The 17510-nt window shown below is 35.5% G+C and overlaps 1 protein-coding gene across 2 annotated transcripts in view; it reads right to left on the reverse strand.

The window, feature by feature from the left end:
- Window positions 1-5162, reverse strand: part of LOC123527455 (fumarate hydratase class I, aerobic-like) — a 34394-nt gene extending 29232 nt beyond the window's left edge. Inside the window, exons 1-4 of one of the 2 annotated variants that reach the window (XM_045306917.2) lie at window positions 5053-5162; window positions 3721-3898; window positions 2917-3044; window positions 987-1125 (exon numbers count right to left, since the gene is read on the reverse strand). In XM_045306917.2, coding sequence (XP_045162852.2) covers window positions 987-1125; window positions 2917-3044; window positions 3721-3889 — 436 coding nt within the window. In that variant the 5' untranslated portion in view covers window positions 3890-3898; window positions 5053-5162. Of the gene's footprint in view, window positions 1-986; window positions 1126-2916; window positions 3045-3720; window positions 3899-4478; window positions 4609-5052 lie in introns of those variants that run through there. The other variant, XM_045306918.2, reaches the window with a different exon arrangement.
- Window positions 5163-17510: the final 12348 nt, after the last annotated feature.

A 17510-nucleotide genomic window follows, 5' to 3' on the forward strand; every position in this document is an offset into this window, starting at 1 on the left:
CTCTGTTAAAACACTCTTACGCTAGAATGACGTCACGTTAACGTGCGGTGACGTCAAAGTTTTTGTTGGACCAAGAAAGAGCGGTTCTGTATTTTATCTAGTGTTTGAAATTAAGGGCATACTAGAAATTGAAATAATTTATAGCACAAACGTGCTTTAACACTATTTATACACTTGGGTGGTAATACGTCGTTCATACAATTTCACTCACGTATTACCACCCATCGTGCATAAATAGTGTTAAAGCACTCTTTGGCTATATATTATTTCTTTATTAGATGATTTAATTCAAATTTATAAAATATGTTTCTACAACCTAATTTTATTTAAGAAATAAATTAAAATAATATATCCCTATAAAATCACTGGAGTTCAGATGTGAAGAAATTGTATCGATAGGGTACAAACCCAGTGATATATATAAAATACACATCTGAATGACAAATAATGATTTTATTCAAGAGCAAATCACTATTTCCTACATATTATTTCGAATCCTTTAAACTTTGAAGACATCCAACAAAAAAATATTTGTGCATTTTCTGTAATTTTTTTTCCAAGCTCATAGTTAAGATGTTGGATGCTATGACATGATAGTTCTGATTTAAAAACTGCAAGTGTGCTGCATAATGTTACACATAGTTTCACTTTTCTTCGTTAAGCAGGGAATTAAACCACAGGAGCCTGAAATTCTATCTATAATGCTCCAAAATGGCTAAATATATATAGGAGGGGTCATTTTTATATTTAGCCATTTTGGAGCATTATAGATAGAATTTCAGGCTCCTGTGGTTAAACCAAGACATGCTAGTATACTTCTTTCAGTAACTTAACAAGATCAAGTTTCCAGGTAAGTTTTCAACTATTTATGCTAGCAAAAATTCTCAGCATTCTCAAACCAGGTTTAAAAGCTGTTCTGTACATTGTACAGTACTACAGATATATAATATGAGCACCGAGACCTAACCGGCTGAGACCTATCTTACCCATACATATAGCTGTCCCTGTATCCTGGCAACCAGGCAGCACCATATTTGCAGCAATACTTGCATTCTTCAGTAGTTCAAGTGCCACAAACTTGTCGTTACTCGAGGACTCTGGATCCTTCAGTATATTAGACAATTGCTGAAAAGAGCAAAAACAGTTTCCTGTAGAAAGAATTACCTACATGTAGGTCTATAACATGTTTCGCAGTCTTGCAAAAGTTCTTAACTTTATTCTATTGGCATGTATGTCACACTGGCACAGTTTCTGACCTGTAGATACCTAGATCTATAACTCATTCCACAGTCTAATAAAACTTGGTTAGTTTGCTATACTGGCTTTTAAGTCACTTGCACAATGAAACATTTTGACTCATACAGCGACTTTTCAGTGTTCTTTAATGGCGGATAAAGACCTCTTGTAATCATCTAAGAATAAGGCTTCACTTCAAAAGACACCTAAATTGAACTATCAACCTTCTGAATGCAAGCTGGAAATCTTTTTTATTCTAGAGAGAATTCTAACAGTCCCAAGCATTGTTTCAAACTCGCAGTAGAGTGGGTCAATGGAAGTTTTATAGTCCTTACATTGCTAAATTTCTAAAATGGACTGGTTTATTGTTCCATTTTGGCAGTACCATTTATCTTATGGAGGGTTGGCTACTGAAAATTTACTGACAGAATAGAGAACAGTGCAGATCATGATCAGACTGCATGGATGTGCAGGCAGGACTTGGTCTGCACTGTTCACAAAGGCAGAATCACTTGCCGCCTGCAGGCTAAAGGTAAAGAAATTGTATATTCTCCTTTCTGCAGTTGTCAATAATGAAAGGTCATAATCATATATTATGCTATCTTGAAGTGTCAGATATGACCGTTCTATTCAGAAGATATTTCTAAAACTTATCAAACACTAGGTATTAACACTTACCCTGCTAAATTTATGTAAAGTACTTGTCCATCTTTCAGTTTAGACAGTACAATTAAATGTTAAAAGGGGTGCATGCCAAAAAAAGATACTGACTGAAAAGCAATCATAGCAGATCATGACCAGACTGCACAGATGTGCAGGCTGATCATGATCTACACTGGTTGCAATGACAGAATCAATCCTGTTCAGATTGGTAAAGGTTGAGTAACAGATAGAACCTTACATTATTAACAAAGTGTTTATTTTTGGCTTTATAAAAAAGGGTCACATAATTATGATTTTATTTTCAAGATATGGCACAATCAATGCAATTTCCAAAAATTTAAAATGTCATAAGTCACAGATATGAAAATTAAATCTGGCACATTGACATGCTTTAAAAAAAAAGTCACAGCATACCAAATAGTTAACATTTTATATGACCAGAATCCTAGACTAGAAAACTGAGCTTTTAAACTAGTAGCAGATTTCTTCTTCAATGGTCAGTGCATCTATATCATTGGACAAACTTCTCAAGTATAAAAATTCAGTTTTTTTCTCATGCCAATTTGGGGCCAGAATTGGGTCACAATCCTAATGAAAAAATATGTTTTTCATTCACAATTTCAAAGTTAAAATTACCAATGTTAAAAAGATTTTCTTTGTTTACTTTTTCAACAAAGACTTGTACTTTATGAAACCTTAAACAAATGAAACACATGACAGTATACAAGACTGATACTTTATGAAACCTTTAACATATGAAACAAATGACAGTATACAAGACTGGCACTTTATGAAACCTTTAAACACATGACAGTATACAAGACTGATACTTTATGAAACCTTTAACATATAGCATTTATGGCCATTGTTTTTCTTAGATGTAACATTTTCATGAAAAAATATCATTAACAATTCCCAATTCAGCTGCTTTATAATGCATTTTTCCCAATCATAAATGCCCTGGCACCATTCCCAAATCAGTAGGAAAAACACTAAAAATAATAAGTCAATGAATACCTGTAGATGTGCTGGTCTAAGAAGATGTGCAATATCAACCATGGCCTGCTCTGATATCATTGTGAGAGCTTCTGGCTCCACTTGCAAACACTTTTTTCCCTTCACTTCGAAAGTTGACACATAATCACCTGAAGGTAAGAATATAGTGAAAAAATAAAATCTATTAGAAGATACTGTGGAAGCAGAGAACCAAGAGACTGATGCAACTATTACTTGTTTGATTGAACATATTTCTTTTTTCTTTAGCTTATCAAGTTGTCAGACACCAGATGTATGGATAGTGGGGTTCATGACTGTGATCCTCAAGCAGGGCATATGTTTTCTGTGATGACTTGATAAAAAAACATTGTGTCTGACACCATTCTTCCACCACATCTGATTCATGTTAGGAAGTTGGCCGTTACTTGCAGAGAACAGGTTTGTACTGGTAACGAATCCAGGAACACTAATTTGGTCAACTGCCTGCAATTAAGTAACTGAAACCGTGTTGAAAAAAGGCGTTAAACCTGAAACAAACAAAAAACACCTACAGACACTGAACAGTACTACTTCCTAATTCCTATTCTGACAGATAAGGCAACAGCACAGTTACATAGCTCACAAAGCTACTTCAGTCTGTAAATCTTTTAGTGGAAAAAACTGCCTATTTACTTGTCCTCTGCCTGTGTGTGGTGTGTGGGGAGGTGGGGAGGGGTTTCAAGTAACCCTAAACACAGTTTGTTTGGCTTAAAAAAAAAACCCTTCTACATTACCTGCAAACATTAAGCTCTCACCACCATGATTTATTCACATAAGTATTACTACCTGTAAGCTTCTTCCATTGAATGCTTGGCTTTCTCTCCATCTCAAGTATATCCTGATAGTAAAATGGGTTAACATCAGTAGCAGCCACTGTTGCCTTCAACTGTTTATGGATGATCCCTCCAAACCTCTGGCCAACATTGTACAACAGCCTTGACTTCTGGGACAACATATCTGTCCACTGAAATTAATTAGAAATTAAGCACACACACAAAAAAAACTAGTGTTAAATTGACATATATCTGTTTAAACATTAATTTTTCAAAAAATTAATGACAAACTAGAAATTAATGGAAAAGAGTTATATCATGTCATATTGTCTTTGTGATTCACTGTAAACATTTGTACACTTCCATTTGACCTAGCCTGTCCCCTCGACTCATTAGGGAGAGCACAGATCTATAGATCATGGGGTCATGAGTTCAATCCTAGGGTAAGAGAAGTTTCAAATGATTAATGAAAAAATTGCAAGAGTCATTTCATCCTCCAACAATGATTCATGTTTAGGACAGCATTTTAATTTTCGGATAGAAACTGTCCATAACAGTTGAAAGGTCTGGACACTATACACAGAATATGAGGTCATGAAAAAGCCATACTGATTAGCCAAACAAGAATGGTTAATTTTGACTCATGCTTTCATAATATTTTATTTAATTTTTTTAATGTAATGCAAAATAATAATGTCTATACAGTTAACTCAATTTTTCAGTTAATAAAATATACATAAGGCTTTTGTTTAAAATGCTTCTGAATCTTACCCTGTAAGACCTCTATAGATTGATGCTGGGCATTCACATCCTATGGAGTGGCTAGTCCAAAGGACATTTCGATCAGGACAGTGTGATAATGTTTGACTTTCGCTGTCCCATCACATCCAAATTTATTCTGCATATTTCTGTTAGGAAATCCCCAATGAAATTCACTGGGAACATTTTGTACATGTGCAATGTATTGTTATGATAACATTATAGATCTATCATTTTACGTTGACATTAAAACTGCATGGCCATGGATTCATGAGGATAAAAAAAATAAAATATGTCTGCTGATTTTTCTACCTAGCTTGTCCATCATATAATCCCCTAATTTCATAAGTTTAACCTGTTTATAAAAAGTTGGTTATAAAAAGATTCAATGACATGTGTTTTATATACATGACAGTCAATGTGTATAAAACCTACTGCATCCGAAAATTGAAAAGTCCGATTTCAGTACTACATGACAATATATTATCATTTTAAGTACCCGTGAAGAAATAAAAAAGATAACAGTTCAGTCAATCAAAAGTGTAGTAAACGACAATTAAAAAGGAAGAAGACACTTGATAGTTACCTTATTACTCTAAAGAAATTCAAAAAGGTCAGTTGAATAGTTTCGAGTTGACTGGTCAAGGTCGACTACAAATGTCATGGTTGGCAAGGGAAACTACTCTGTCTAGTCTACTTTCACTTTCAATTTACTTCCTAGTTTTGCAGGAGTGGGTGCTATCGGATACCGAAAATATAATTTGACTGGGGCAGTTTCAAACTACATAAGATCTCGAGTGATATAAATTATACTCCTGGATTTTACAGAGACGACTCATTTTAAATACTTGCCGGTGGCACTTTCAGTCGGTTTTCATACATTAATAATTATTTTAGAAAGTTGGTGGCTGTTTTTGAAAAGTATGCATCTAGAATGCTGAACTGAAGAATGGAGGAAAGCGACGGACCAATCAGTTTTGCCGATCTAGGTATCACGATAACAGAATCGACCAAGGACACTTGTCTGGGAAAGGTATAAGTTGACGTTTCATATATCGATATACCGGACTATACTGTACTGTACTTTCTTGTAACTTTTACAATAGTGTAGTATTCTGCAACCACCTTGTTAGTCCAAATAATTGTACTGGAGAGTTTTATCTTTCTTGACTTGTCATAATGCCCCACTCATCTAGGTAGACAACATGAAAAATTAGAATTTAAAATCGGTCTAACCTGATGTCTTAGAATTGTACAAGTCACTACAAATGGTAAGCAAACTTAAAGGTAAAGTTTGGCTTACCGGCGACTTTAACTTACCAAAATTAGCATGGGACGAGAGCATCCCTACAGTCAAGCCTGGTTGCTCCCTCCCCAAACTTTACGAAGACTTCATATCTTTAGTAAATGATTTCTCATTACAACAAATGGTAAATTTCCCCACAAGGTTAAATAACACTCTAGATCTATTCTTCACATCCAACCCTACCCTTATTAAATCTGTAAAGTCAGTAGCTGGTATCTCGGATCATGATATTGTCCAAATTACCTCTGAGGTCAAACCCCGTCTTAATAAACAAAAGCCTCGTATTGTACACTTATTTCGAAAAGCCAACTGGGTCAGTTTCCAACAGTTTGTAAAATCAAAGTCACCTTCTGTGTTTAGTGACTTCCATTCCAAATCCATTGAAGAGCTGTGGATAGAATTTAAAAATCTTGTCCATGAAGGAATAAATCTTTTCATTCCCTCCAAGAGGTTGGGTTCTAAACCATCTCTTCCCTGGATCACCCAAGGCATCAAGAGACAAATCAGAAAAAGAAATAAATTGTACAAAAAACAGAAAAACAGCTCAAATTCAAAGGTCAAACATCAGTACAAAAATTTCAGAAACCAGGTCAAAATGGAGATAAAGCAGGCCCACACAAACTACCTAGAGTATGTCCTAGAAGCACACTCAGGTGATCCAAATAACCCCAAACCAGGTCAAAACTTCTCCCGTAAAAAGCTCTTTTCAACCATTAAAAATGCTAAACAGGACACCCAAGGCATTGCCCCACTATCGGAAAATGATAACCTTATCACAGATAGCAGGGGCCAGGCAAATGTTCTCAACCGCCAATTCCAGTCCGTCTTCACTCCAATGAATCCCTTAAAACTAAGTCAGCTATGCTTAATGAAAACCAAATACCTGTTTAGCAATGCCCCAAAGCCTCAATACCCCAAAATGCCTGAAATTTCCATCAGTGTAATTGGTGTCCAAAAGCTTTTGTCCACATTACAGAGTGACAAAGCTTGCGGTCCCGATAACTTAAAACCGGTAGTCCTGAAAAACCTAAGTGTACAAATTGCCCCCCTGGTCACCAAACTTTTCCAAAAATCTCTAGAAACAGGCACTATTCCTTCCGATTGGTCCAAGGCGAATGTCACTCCTCTCTTTAAGAAAGGTGATAAAAGCAACCCTGCTAACTATAGACCCATTTCTCTGACATGTGTTCTTTGCAAAGTTATGGAGCACATTGTCGCATCAAACATCACTAAACATTTCCAGGTCAACAACATACTTTATCACCTTCAACATGGCTTCAGGTCAAAACGGTCATGCGAAACTCAACTATTAGGACTTGTCGAGGACCTATCCAGGAATTTAATTCAAGGTCACCAAACAGACTTAATACTCCTCGACTTCTCAAAGGCGTTTGATAAGGTTAATCACCTAAAGTTACTATATAAGCTGCACCAACATGGCATCCAGGACTGTACACTACAGTGGGTCAAATCATTTCTCATCGGTCGCCGTCAGTCCGTCTTAGTCAATGGTGATAAGTCGGATGAGGTCCCGGTCACATCTGGTGTCCCACAGGGCTCTGTCCTCGGCCCTCTTCTCTTTCTGCTATACATAAACGACCTGCCTGAAAATATTGTTTCACAGGTCCGGTTATTTGCTGATGATACTGCTGTTTATATCACAGTCAACAATGTTACACAACAACATACTCTGCAAGAGGACTTAACCAGGTTACAAAAATGGGAACACACATGGGACATGGAATTCAACCCATCCAAATGTACAGTGATTAATATTTCCAAGTCTAAACACCCTTACAAAACCACTTACACACTACATGGGCAGACACTAGCAACCGTGAGTGATGCAAAATACCTTGGTGTTAGCATCACTTCAGATTTAAACTGGAACAAACACATAAACCAGGTCACTTCAACAGCTGGTCAAACACTTAACTTCATTCAGCGCAATATTCCCTCCAAACAGCAACATATTAGGGAATTTGCCTACAAAACCCTTGTTAGACCACAACTAGAGTACTGCAGCTCACTGTGGAGTCCACATACACAGCTCAACATACATAAAATCGAGATGGTCCAACGCAGGGCCGCTCGATGGGTCATCAGTGACTATTCAAATTACAGCAGTGTCACACACATGTTAAAGCAATTGGGGTGGCGTTCCCTTGCAAACAGAAGAAATGATGCCAGGCTACTGATGTTTTACAAGATTGTCCACGGACTGGTTGCAGTGTCAATGCCATCTTATATTTTACCCCCTACCCGGCTCACTAGACACATGCATTCCCTATCTTTCCGGCAAATTCAAACACCCTGTAATTATTACAAGTTCTCTTTCTACCCGGCTACCATCATTCTCTGGAATTCTTTGCCGGCTGACATTGCTCAGGCACCTACCCTGGACCAGTTTAGGCAAGGGGTAACCAAACTGTGCCAGGACTTCTGAGCGACCAGGCTGTTTTTAATCTTTTTACTGTACATTTCGCCTTTTTATTAGCACTATCAGCTTTGTCTCAAATTCTCACAAATACTTTATGTATTACTTTATTTCTCCTGTACATTCCTGCTTTTAAACTCTTATGCACAGACGCGCACCTGCATAAAATACTCGCAAGGGTGTCATGCAGTATTTAAAGATAGATAGTCTCATTATTTAGACTACCACCTTGTCAGTTCCAGCTGCTCGTTGTATGTTGTCTTTATCGCGTATCATGATAACAGAACCGACCAAGGGCACTTGTCTGGGAAAGGTATAAGTATACGAGTTGACTTTTCATATATACCTGACTATACTTTCGCATAACTTTTATAATTATATAGTGTATTCTGCAATCACCTGGAATGTCAGTTCTAGCTCTCACTGTAGATGATCTTTATCGCACAAAAATATACGTACAAGTTCCATAGCATTTCAAATGTTTATATACTAGATCTAGATCCTAATTTCGTATGAAAATGTGAACAGTTGCTACAAATAGTTTATGTAAACATAAAATTATCAGGTTTTATCAACAGTATAATATGCACAAGGTTTAAGATAGTGCAAATTTTCGTACACTATTCTGCAGATCTACACTATTAAGACACTATAAAATATGTACTGATCCAATGTTTTATTACGAATCAAAGAAGTATAAATATTTATTTTTATAGCGATTCGTTTCAATGTAATACAGTATAATGAAACAATTCTCATTTTATATACTTCCTAAACTTAAGTACGTTGGATGAGGATATAGTCGGTTATAGTTTAACGTCAGAAGAATAAACTAGAAAAGACGGCCGGTCTTCTTCCACTGGTGTACAGGTCCCACTCTCAGGGGCAACAGTGGTGTATGTAAAGGGTGGTGTTTGCGGCGCTCAAATATTTACAGAAACGTTCCTAAAAAGCTGTAGATTTATAAAGTAGAAAATGTTGTTAATGCTGTCTTAAAATTTAGATAAAACACGAATTTAAAAGATATAATTTGAACATGCTTTAAATGAATGTGTTCAATGAATTTCTATGTCTGTTGTTTTTGGTTGTTTTGTTGAGGCCTGTGTCATTTGTGACGTGCGCTTTCCCGTGTTCTGTTTTTGTCTTGACAAACACACTTCGGCCATCTTGCAAGTTTTTTAGATTGTTTCTTTTATGTAAACAATAAACTCTGCCTTATAAAGCATGGCCATATAATATTGACAGCCTGACTTTGTTTGGTTTATCACCAGGTGCACATGAGCTTATCTGGGATAATTAAGATAACAAGATACAAAAATTACTGAGTTATTGTACAAAATCGAAGTTCTTAATTTTAAGGTATAGAAACGTATCTATATGTCTATATAGAAGTACTGGTGGGGTGGGCGGACAATAAACATGTTTTTTTTTTATTTTTATTTATTTATTTTTTTAAACGAGCAAAATGTTTGATAAACTTGTGCATTGATTGTTGATGAGCTAGATCTTCATACATGATATATATTTTTTAAATCGAAGAATACAATTTAACAGAATCATCGCAAATATTGAAATACAGTTACTGTTTCGGATGCGTGGCGTGGGCCGCGGGATGGTGTGTGTTTGGCTTGACAGCAGAACATTAGTGTTAAATGCAGAGTTTTACAGCTCGTATCTCATTAGGTTTTAACAGAATATTATACTAATTAAATTTTCAAAGATAACTGTCTCATAGCCTTACTCATTACGCTTATCAGGATGGCTTATTTTATGATCTGATACATGTACTTTATAAGTGACATCGCTCTAAAGCCTGAGTGGCAGTCAAAATTTATCATGTCATTGTCCCTCTGCAGCCAAAATTTATCATATGCCATTGTCCCTCTACAGCCAAACTTTATCATGCCATTGTCCCTCTGCAGCCAAAATATATATGCTATTGTCCCTATGCAGCCAAAATTTATCGTGGCATTGTCACTCTGTAGCCAAAATTTATCATGCCATTGTCCCGCTGCAGCCAAAATATATATGCCATTGTCCCTCTGCAGCCAAAATTTATCGTGCCATTGTCCCTCTGTAGCCAAAATTTATCATGCCATTGTCCCTCTACAGTCAAAATTTATCGTGCCATTGTCCCTCTACAGTCAAAATTTATCATGCCATTGTCCTTCTACAATCAAAATTTATCATGCCATTGTCCCTCTGCAGCCAAAATTTATCATGCCATCGTCCCTCTACAGTCAAACTTTATCATGCCATCGTCTCTCTGCAGCCAAAATTTATCATGCCATTGTCCCTCTACAGTCAAAATTTATCATGCCATTGTCCCTCTACAGTCAAAATTTATCATGCCATTGTCCCTCTACAGTCAAAATTTATCATGCTCTCCCTAAACGTTTGGACTAACTGTCATGATTTTTATAACAGAGTCGCCACATTACCTATAATTGCGTCGATGCAACTACAACTAGTACAAGACCAGGAGAGCCTAGTTCTGTCACACTTTTCAAATAACTTCATCGTAAGGCGGACCAAATTCTTATTTATGTTATCAAATAATTACAGAATGTATAGGCACGCCCAGTACACTCTCCAGATCAAAATCGAAAGTATAAAACGGATTAAGGAACTTGAAAAACAACATACGAGTTTTACGGATGTTCATTGACGTCAATAGCGGTTTTGCACGTAATTCATGCGTTTATTTTGAAAACATTTTTATTTTAATTTAATTTATAGTTTGTTGTTTTATTTGAAACCATGTTTTTAAAGGCAAGTAATGCTTTGTTTTATATTTTAAGAGAGAGAGAGGAGAGAGAGAGAGAGGGGGGGAGGGAGGGGGGAGAGGGAGAGAGAGAGAGAGTGGGAAGGGAAGTGGGTCAATGCCCATTAGTGGAAGACTTATTGTTTATAGCCAGGTTCAGAACACAAATGTCCAGTATATTTTTAATCATAATTGAGTCACAAGTAATGTACAGATTTGCAGAAAGTACAGTAAATAGATATGTTTATCAATATTACCAACGTTCATTTCACAGAGGGAGTCTTTATAATTAGGAGAATCACAACTTTCCACAAAATTGCTTCCCATCGAACTTTCAGTTTTGCCAGTAATCGATCAAAATTTTATCGGATCCAGATATTTTGGGTAAAATCATCCGCCTTATAAGATAACCATTTCATTTTTACTTAAAGAGTAATTCCAGAAATCAACGGCTGTGTAACAGGACAACGTTCTGGCTTCGGAAAGGCACGTGTAAAAAATGAAGTTTCTTTAATATCTCCTTTCAGATTCGAAGCTGTAACTCCTTGTCTAAGCTCGAGATAGCGTTTCTTGTCGTTTCTCTGCTGAGTTTGGCGGCTTCACTCGGAATTACTATAGAACGACTGGTTACAACAGAAAAACACACCTCAGATTTCACCTTTGCGCTTGTGTTATTTTTCAATATCTGTAAGTATTTTAAAGCAGTGGACACGTACTTGTGTTATTTTTCAATCTGAAGTATTAACTGACACGTACTTGTTATTTTTCAGTCTGAAGTATTAAAGCGGACGTACTTTTATTTTTCATATCTGAATATTTAAAGCATGGACACGTACTGTTATTTTCAAATATTGGAAAGTATTTAACTTTGACACGTATTGTTTTCATACTGAGTATTTTAAGGCATTGACTCGATTGGTATTTTTTCAATATCTGAAGTATTTTAAGAGGGAACGTGCTGTGTATTCAATGTAGTATTAAAAGACTGTTGTTTATTCAATATTAGCAGTGGACAGATTTAAAGCTGTATCGTACTTGTGTATTTTTCAGTATCTGAAGTATTTTTTAAAGCTGACTATGTGTTATTTTAAGATAGTCGTAAGTATTTTAATAGCAGTGGCAACGTACTTTGTTATGTTGAATGCTGAAATGTATTTTAAAGTCATGTAAGTTTTTTAAGGCAGTGGACGCATGCTTTGTTTATTTTCAATGTCTGTACTGAGTATTTTAAGGCATGACCTCGTGTATTACTTTTCAAGTGGAAGTCTGTATTAAAGTTTCAATATCTGTAAGTATTTTAAAGCAGTGGACACGTACTTGTGTTATTTTTCAATATCTGTAAGTATTTTAAAGCAGTGGACACGTACTTGTGTAACTTTTCAAATTTTGTAAGTATTTTAATGCAGTGGATACGTGTTTTTGTTACTTTTCAATATCTGTAAGTATTTTAAAGCAGTGGAATCGTGCTAGTGTTATTTTTCAATATCTGTAAGTATTTTAAGGAAGTGGATACGTGATTTTGTTACTTTTCAATATCTGTAAGTATTTTAAGAGTGGACACGTGCTAGTGTTGCTTTTTAATGTCTGTTAGTATTTTAAGGCAGTGGACGCGTGCTAGTGTTGCTTTTCATTGTCTGTAAGTATATTAAGAGTGGACACGTGCTAGTGTTGCTTTTTAATGTCTGTAAGTATTTTAAGGCAGTGGACGCATGTCTGTGTTATTTTCAATGTCTGTAAGTATTTAAAGGCAGTGGACACGTGCTTGTGTTATTTTCCAAAGTCTGTAAGTATTTTAAGGCAGTGGACACGTGCTTGTGTTATTTTTCAAAGTCTGTAAGTATTTTAAGGCAGTGGACGCATTTGTATTACAAACTTGGAAATGGCCTTTCTACCAACTGTCTAAAATTTCTGTAGTGTTAGCATCTAATAAATTTTACACGATATTAGGTACTTGGGAGCATAGTTAGGAAAAATGTTACATTTATTTACGTGAATACAATGACTGAAAGAATTTATCTTACAACAATGTCAACATGAATAGTGAATGATTTAGATGACATTCAAGTTAATGATGTTCGTATTTACGAAGACAATGATGACGATAACGACGGTGACGATAATGATGACAATGATGATGACGGTGATGTTCGTATAACTATCTCATGTATAATTCTTTTTTTTTTATCTCGAAGGTTTCTGCATCTACTATGTATTAAGCGGCGTGTTTTTTGAGCGGCCATATGAAATCGCTATTCTGGTGCTGGCTACCGGTGTTGTTTGGTTGTACTTGGTCCTGAACTATGCTATCAGTGCTAAAGGACCATTTAAACTTGTAAGTCCATTTTGTAAAAGCAAACACAAACACGTAATGAATTTGTATGTATATGCACCATAATTTTGTCTGTTAATGACGTTTTCATTAATTAATTTTCAAAATATGTAATTATTTTTAGTGCTGGGGATTTGGAGAGTGTTTGAAGTGCCGTTTTTTTCCCCAACATTATTTCAGTTATATAACTGCGGTTGTTCCCTAGTCAGCATTCATAAATTCTACACACATGCCGGACTGTTTTCTTCAAGTAATGGCCAACTTTCCCACATTAATCATCCGAGACACATTCACTTCTAGCAAATCTTCATGCAGAAAGTATGTCTCGCCCTGGGATCGAACTCGTGTCCCTATACTCTTGAGATCCTTCCTAATAATGGGCAGAATTCGTTATAAAATGGTGATGTTTTTTTTTTCAACATAGACAAGCAGTTCTATGCTAAATTAATTGAAGCTGTCCTGAAGGCAGCACGAAACTTCTTTGAAATATACACGCATCGAAAAATTACATTGTTACAAATTTCTTTACACAGTAATTTAATATTGAAATTTTCAACACTTGTATTTGAATGGTATTAGAAGGCATACTGCTGGACATTTTGTTACAGTGCACGGCTTTAGTTAAGAATTTTGATAACTGAGTGAGTAACTGAGTGAGTTACGAAATCTATACACCAAACAAAAGACATAAAAAGGGGAACGCAACAAAGCGTATACTTCCTCAATATATTTACGTCAAGATTAACACTTATCTTTCTGGACACGATTCTGCGACTAGTGCAGATCATGATCAGCCTCCACGTCCGAGCAGTCTGATCAAGATCTGCTCTGTTTACCATTCGGTTTGTATTTGGTAAGCACCCCTTTAAAGAGAATTCCTATAGTTTTTTAGCTCGACTATTCGAAGAATAAGTAGAGCTATCCTACTCACCACGGCGTCGGCGTCGGCGTCGGCGTCGGCGTCACACCTTGGTTAAGTTTTTCGTACCAGTCCACATTTTGACAAAGTCTTTTGAGATAAAGCTTTGAAACTTTCAACACTTGTTTACCATCACCATGGCCAGTTATAGGCAAGAGTACATAACTCCATCAGGGATTTTGGCTGAATTATGGCCCCTTTTGACTTAGAAATCATGGTTAAGTTTTTCGTACCAGTTCATATTTTGACAAAGTCTTTTGAGATAAAGCTTTGAAACTTTCAACACTTGTTTATCATCACCATGTCCAGTTATAGGCAAGGTAATAACTTCCGTCAAGATTTTGCTAATTTAGGCCCCTTTCGACTAGAATTTTCGTACAGTTAATTTTGCAAGTCTTTGAGATAAAGCTTTGAAACTTTCAACACTTGTTTACCATAGCCATGTCCAGTTATAGGCAAGAGCACATTACTCCATCAAGGATTTTGGCTGAATTATGGCCCTTTTTGACATAGAAATCTGGGTTAAGTTTTTCGTACCAGTTCATATTTTGACAAAGTCTTTGAAGACAAAGCTTTGAAACTTTCAACACCTGTTTACCATCACCATGTCCAGTTATAGGCAAGAGTACATAACTTCATCAAGGATTTTGGCTGAATTATGGCCCCTTTTGACTTAGAAATCTTGGTTAAGTTTTTCGTACCAGTTTATATTTTGTGTAAAGTGTTTGACATATTGCTTTGAAACTTTAATCACTTATTCAGTATAATAGTCTCTATCTGTAGGAAAGAGTACATAACTCTGTCATATATTTTGGCTTAATTATTGCCCTTTTTGGACTTGCAAAATTGGTTCTGATTTCATACAAGTCCACGTTTTGTCAGAACTATTTGACATATGGCTTTTAAACTTTGAACACTTGTTTATCATCATGATTTCCATCTGTAGGGAAGTGTACATAACTCTGACAACTATTTTGGCTGAATAATGGCCCTTTTTGGACTTTGAAATTTGTTCACACATTGCCATTTAGTGCAAGACTTATCAAAATCCACAAATATGGGAACATTGTTTGTCTAATGTATTTTTTTCTTTTGTCTGAATATCTGTAGAAATATTTTGACCCCATTCTTCAATCAATTCTTCGAATAGTCGAGCGCGCTGTCATCCGACAGCTCTTGTTTCCTTTCATAGAATTTTTTTAAATTCACATATATTAATAGGAAAATTTGGGCTAAAAACAATGAACAAATAAAAATAATAGGTCACCAGGCTTGTTTTTGTGAAAAAAATGTTTTGAACACATCCACTGTTGCTGAAACTACCAGCGATTTTTCAACATTTTCATAATTTTCTGCTTTTATATAAATACCAACCAAAATATACATCCAGGCAGCACAATACGGTTTTTTCTTTTTACAGATTTATTATATACTTATTTGATATCATAGTCATATTTGTAATACTCTATCTTTACAATAATGGGTACAAATGAAAAAAATATTGTTTCATATTTACTTTTCTGAACTTTTTTCAATGAAAAATACCCATAGTGAAGATTTTTTTTTTTAATTTTGAAAAAACTCTTTCATAGATTTTTTTCTTTTTCTTGTGTATATATAATTGTATTGTGAGCATAAAAATGGCTAAAAATGTATGGGTCACCAGGCTAAATTTTATGTTAAGACCACTAGAATACAACACCTGTTCGGACGGAAATGACGCGAACCTGGCCAAATTGATCACATGTATGTCTGCTAAAAGTTAAAAAAAAGATTTAAAAATTCTTAATTCTTTCTATAATTGAATACTAAATAATCTGAAAGGTGATATTGTCTTATCAGTACTAAGTCAATTGTCTTACATTATATGAACAACACTGTCTTTGTACTAAAATGCGATGTGAAAACACAACCACAAAAATAGCAAGATACCTGTCAGGCATGACACTTGTCAATACAACATAAACCAGTATCAACATTTGATTACTGATATAACTTATCAAAAATGTTATTTCATTCAAAATTCCTCATATTTAAGATTGTCTGTAACATGTTTCAACAAATGTTGACTTCAGTTTAGTTTTCCATAGAAAGTGTCGGCTGCGCAGAGAGATGCGCATAAAAAACTATAGGAATTCCCTTTAAACAGTTAATTGTAGTGAAAAATGGGCAAGTTCATTTATAGAAATTTAGCAGGGTAAGGATTTATACATGTATAAGCATGTTGAGGTTATTCCAGGTGTACCTAATAATGAATTCAAGTACGTGGTCTTAACAAAGGGATGCAAGTTTGTCGCCTTGTACCTTTCACATTACTGAGACCAACATAGGTGCCCATTCCCTAAAAGTAAATATCATATGCGATTGGTTACCAGTATCACAATGCAACCTTGTCATTGGTCAATCTAGAGATTGTGCTCAGAGACAGCCAATCAGATGCGGTTTTCAGTATCACAATGCAACCCTGCCATTGGTCAATCTAAACATTGTGTTCAGATACAGCCAATCAGCTGCCTGAGTTTTGAGTATTGGGGCACATGTAAATTCCGTTGTATATACAAGTTTAAGTTTCACAAGGCTTTTATTTTTATGTGAGAACGTATAAAGCAGTTGTATGAATAGATCTTGTGTTTTGAAAATCACTGCTTTCAAAATTACATATGAACTTGCACTGTTAGAGTAATAAAGGGAGGTAATTAAAAGCAATGTATTAGATGATGTTTTCTACTGTGTTATTCAGTATTCATATCTTTGGCAAATACACGAGAAAGCAATAGTCAAAAATAGGATTTATTAAGAAACAGACAAAGTTTGTTGGATATAACAATAGTGTGACAGCACCATTATAGATAAAGGCATTGTTGATTTTTAATAGTGCCGATTTGAACTTATCAGTTTATCTAAGATTATTTGCTTGTCGCCGGTCTTTAATAGAAGTAGATCTACTTCTGACCACGAAAATAAATATAATACACTGACACTAGTGAAAGATATGGCCATTTTGAAGAATTGATTTATCAATTTTCGATATTTTTTACTTCTTTTGCATTTCAGGCTCGACTTATTGTATCGTCTGCATTGAGTCCATGTGTGATGGTCATGGGCGTGCTGATTGCAAAAAATTACCATGAGTCGAAAAATCTTATATTCCGAACTGTTGGGGCGCACGCGACCTTGCAGGAGCTGTGTAGAACTATGTTTGTGTTCTTCGATCTTCTAAAAGCTGATTTACAAGTGTCGGTAAGAAATTAGTGTTTCTTTGATGCTTGCTAAACAGCCTATTTGGAGG

This window comes from Mercenaria mercenaria, chromosome 14 (genome assembly GCF_021730395.1).
Source record: "Mercenaria mercenaria strain notata chromosome 14, MADL_Memer_1, whole genome shotgun sequence".
Classification (NCBI taxonomy): domain Eukaryota; kingdom Metazoa; phylum Mollusca; class Bivalvia; order Venerida; family Veneridae; genus Mercenaria; species Mercenaria mercenaria.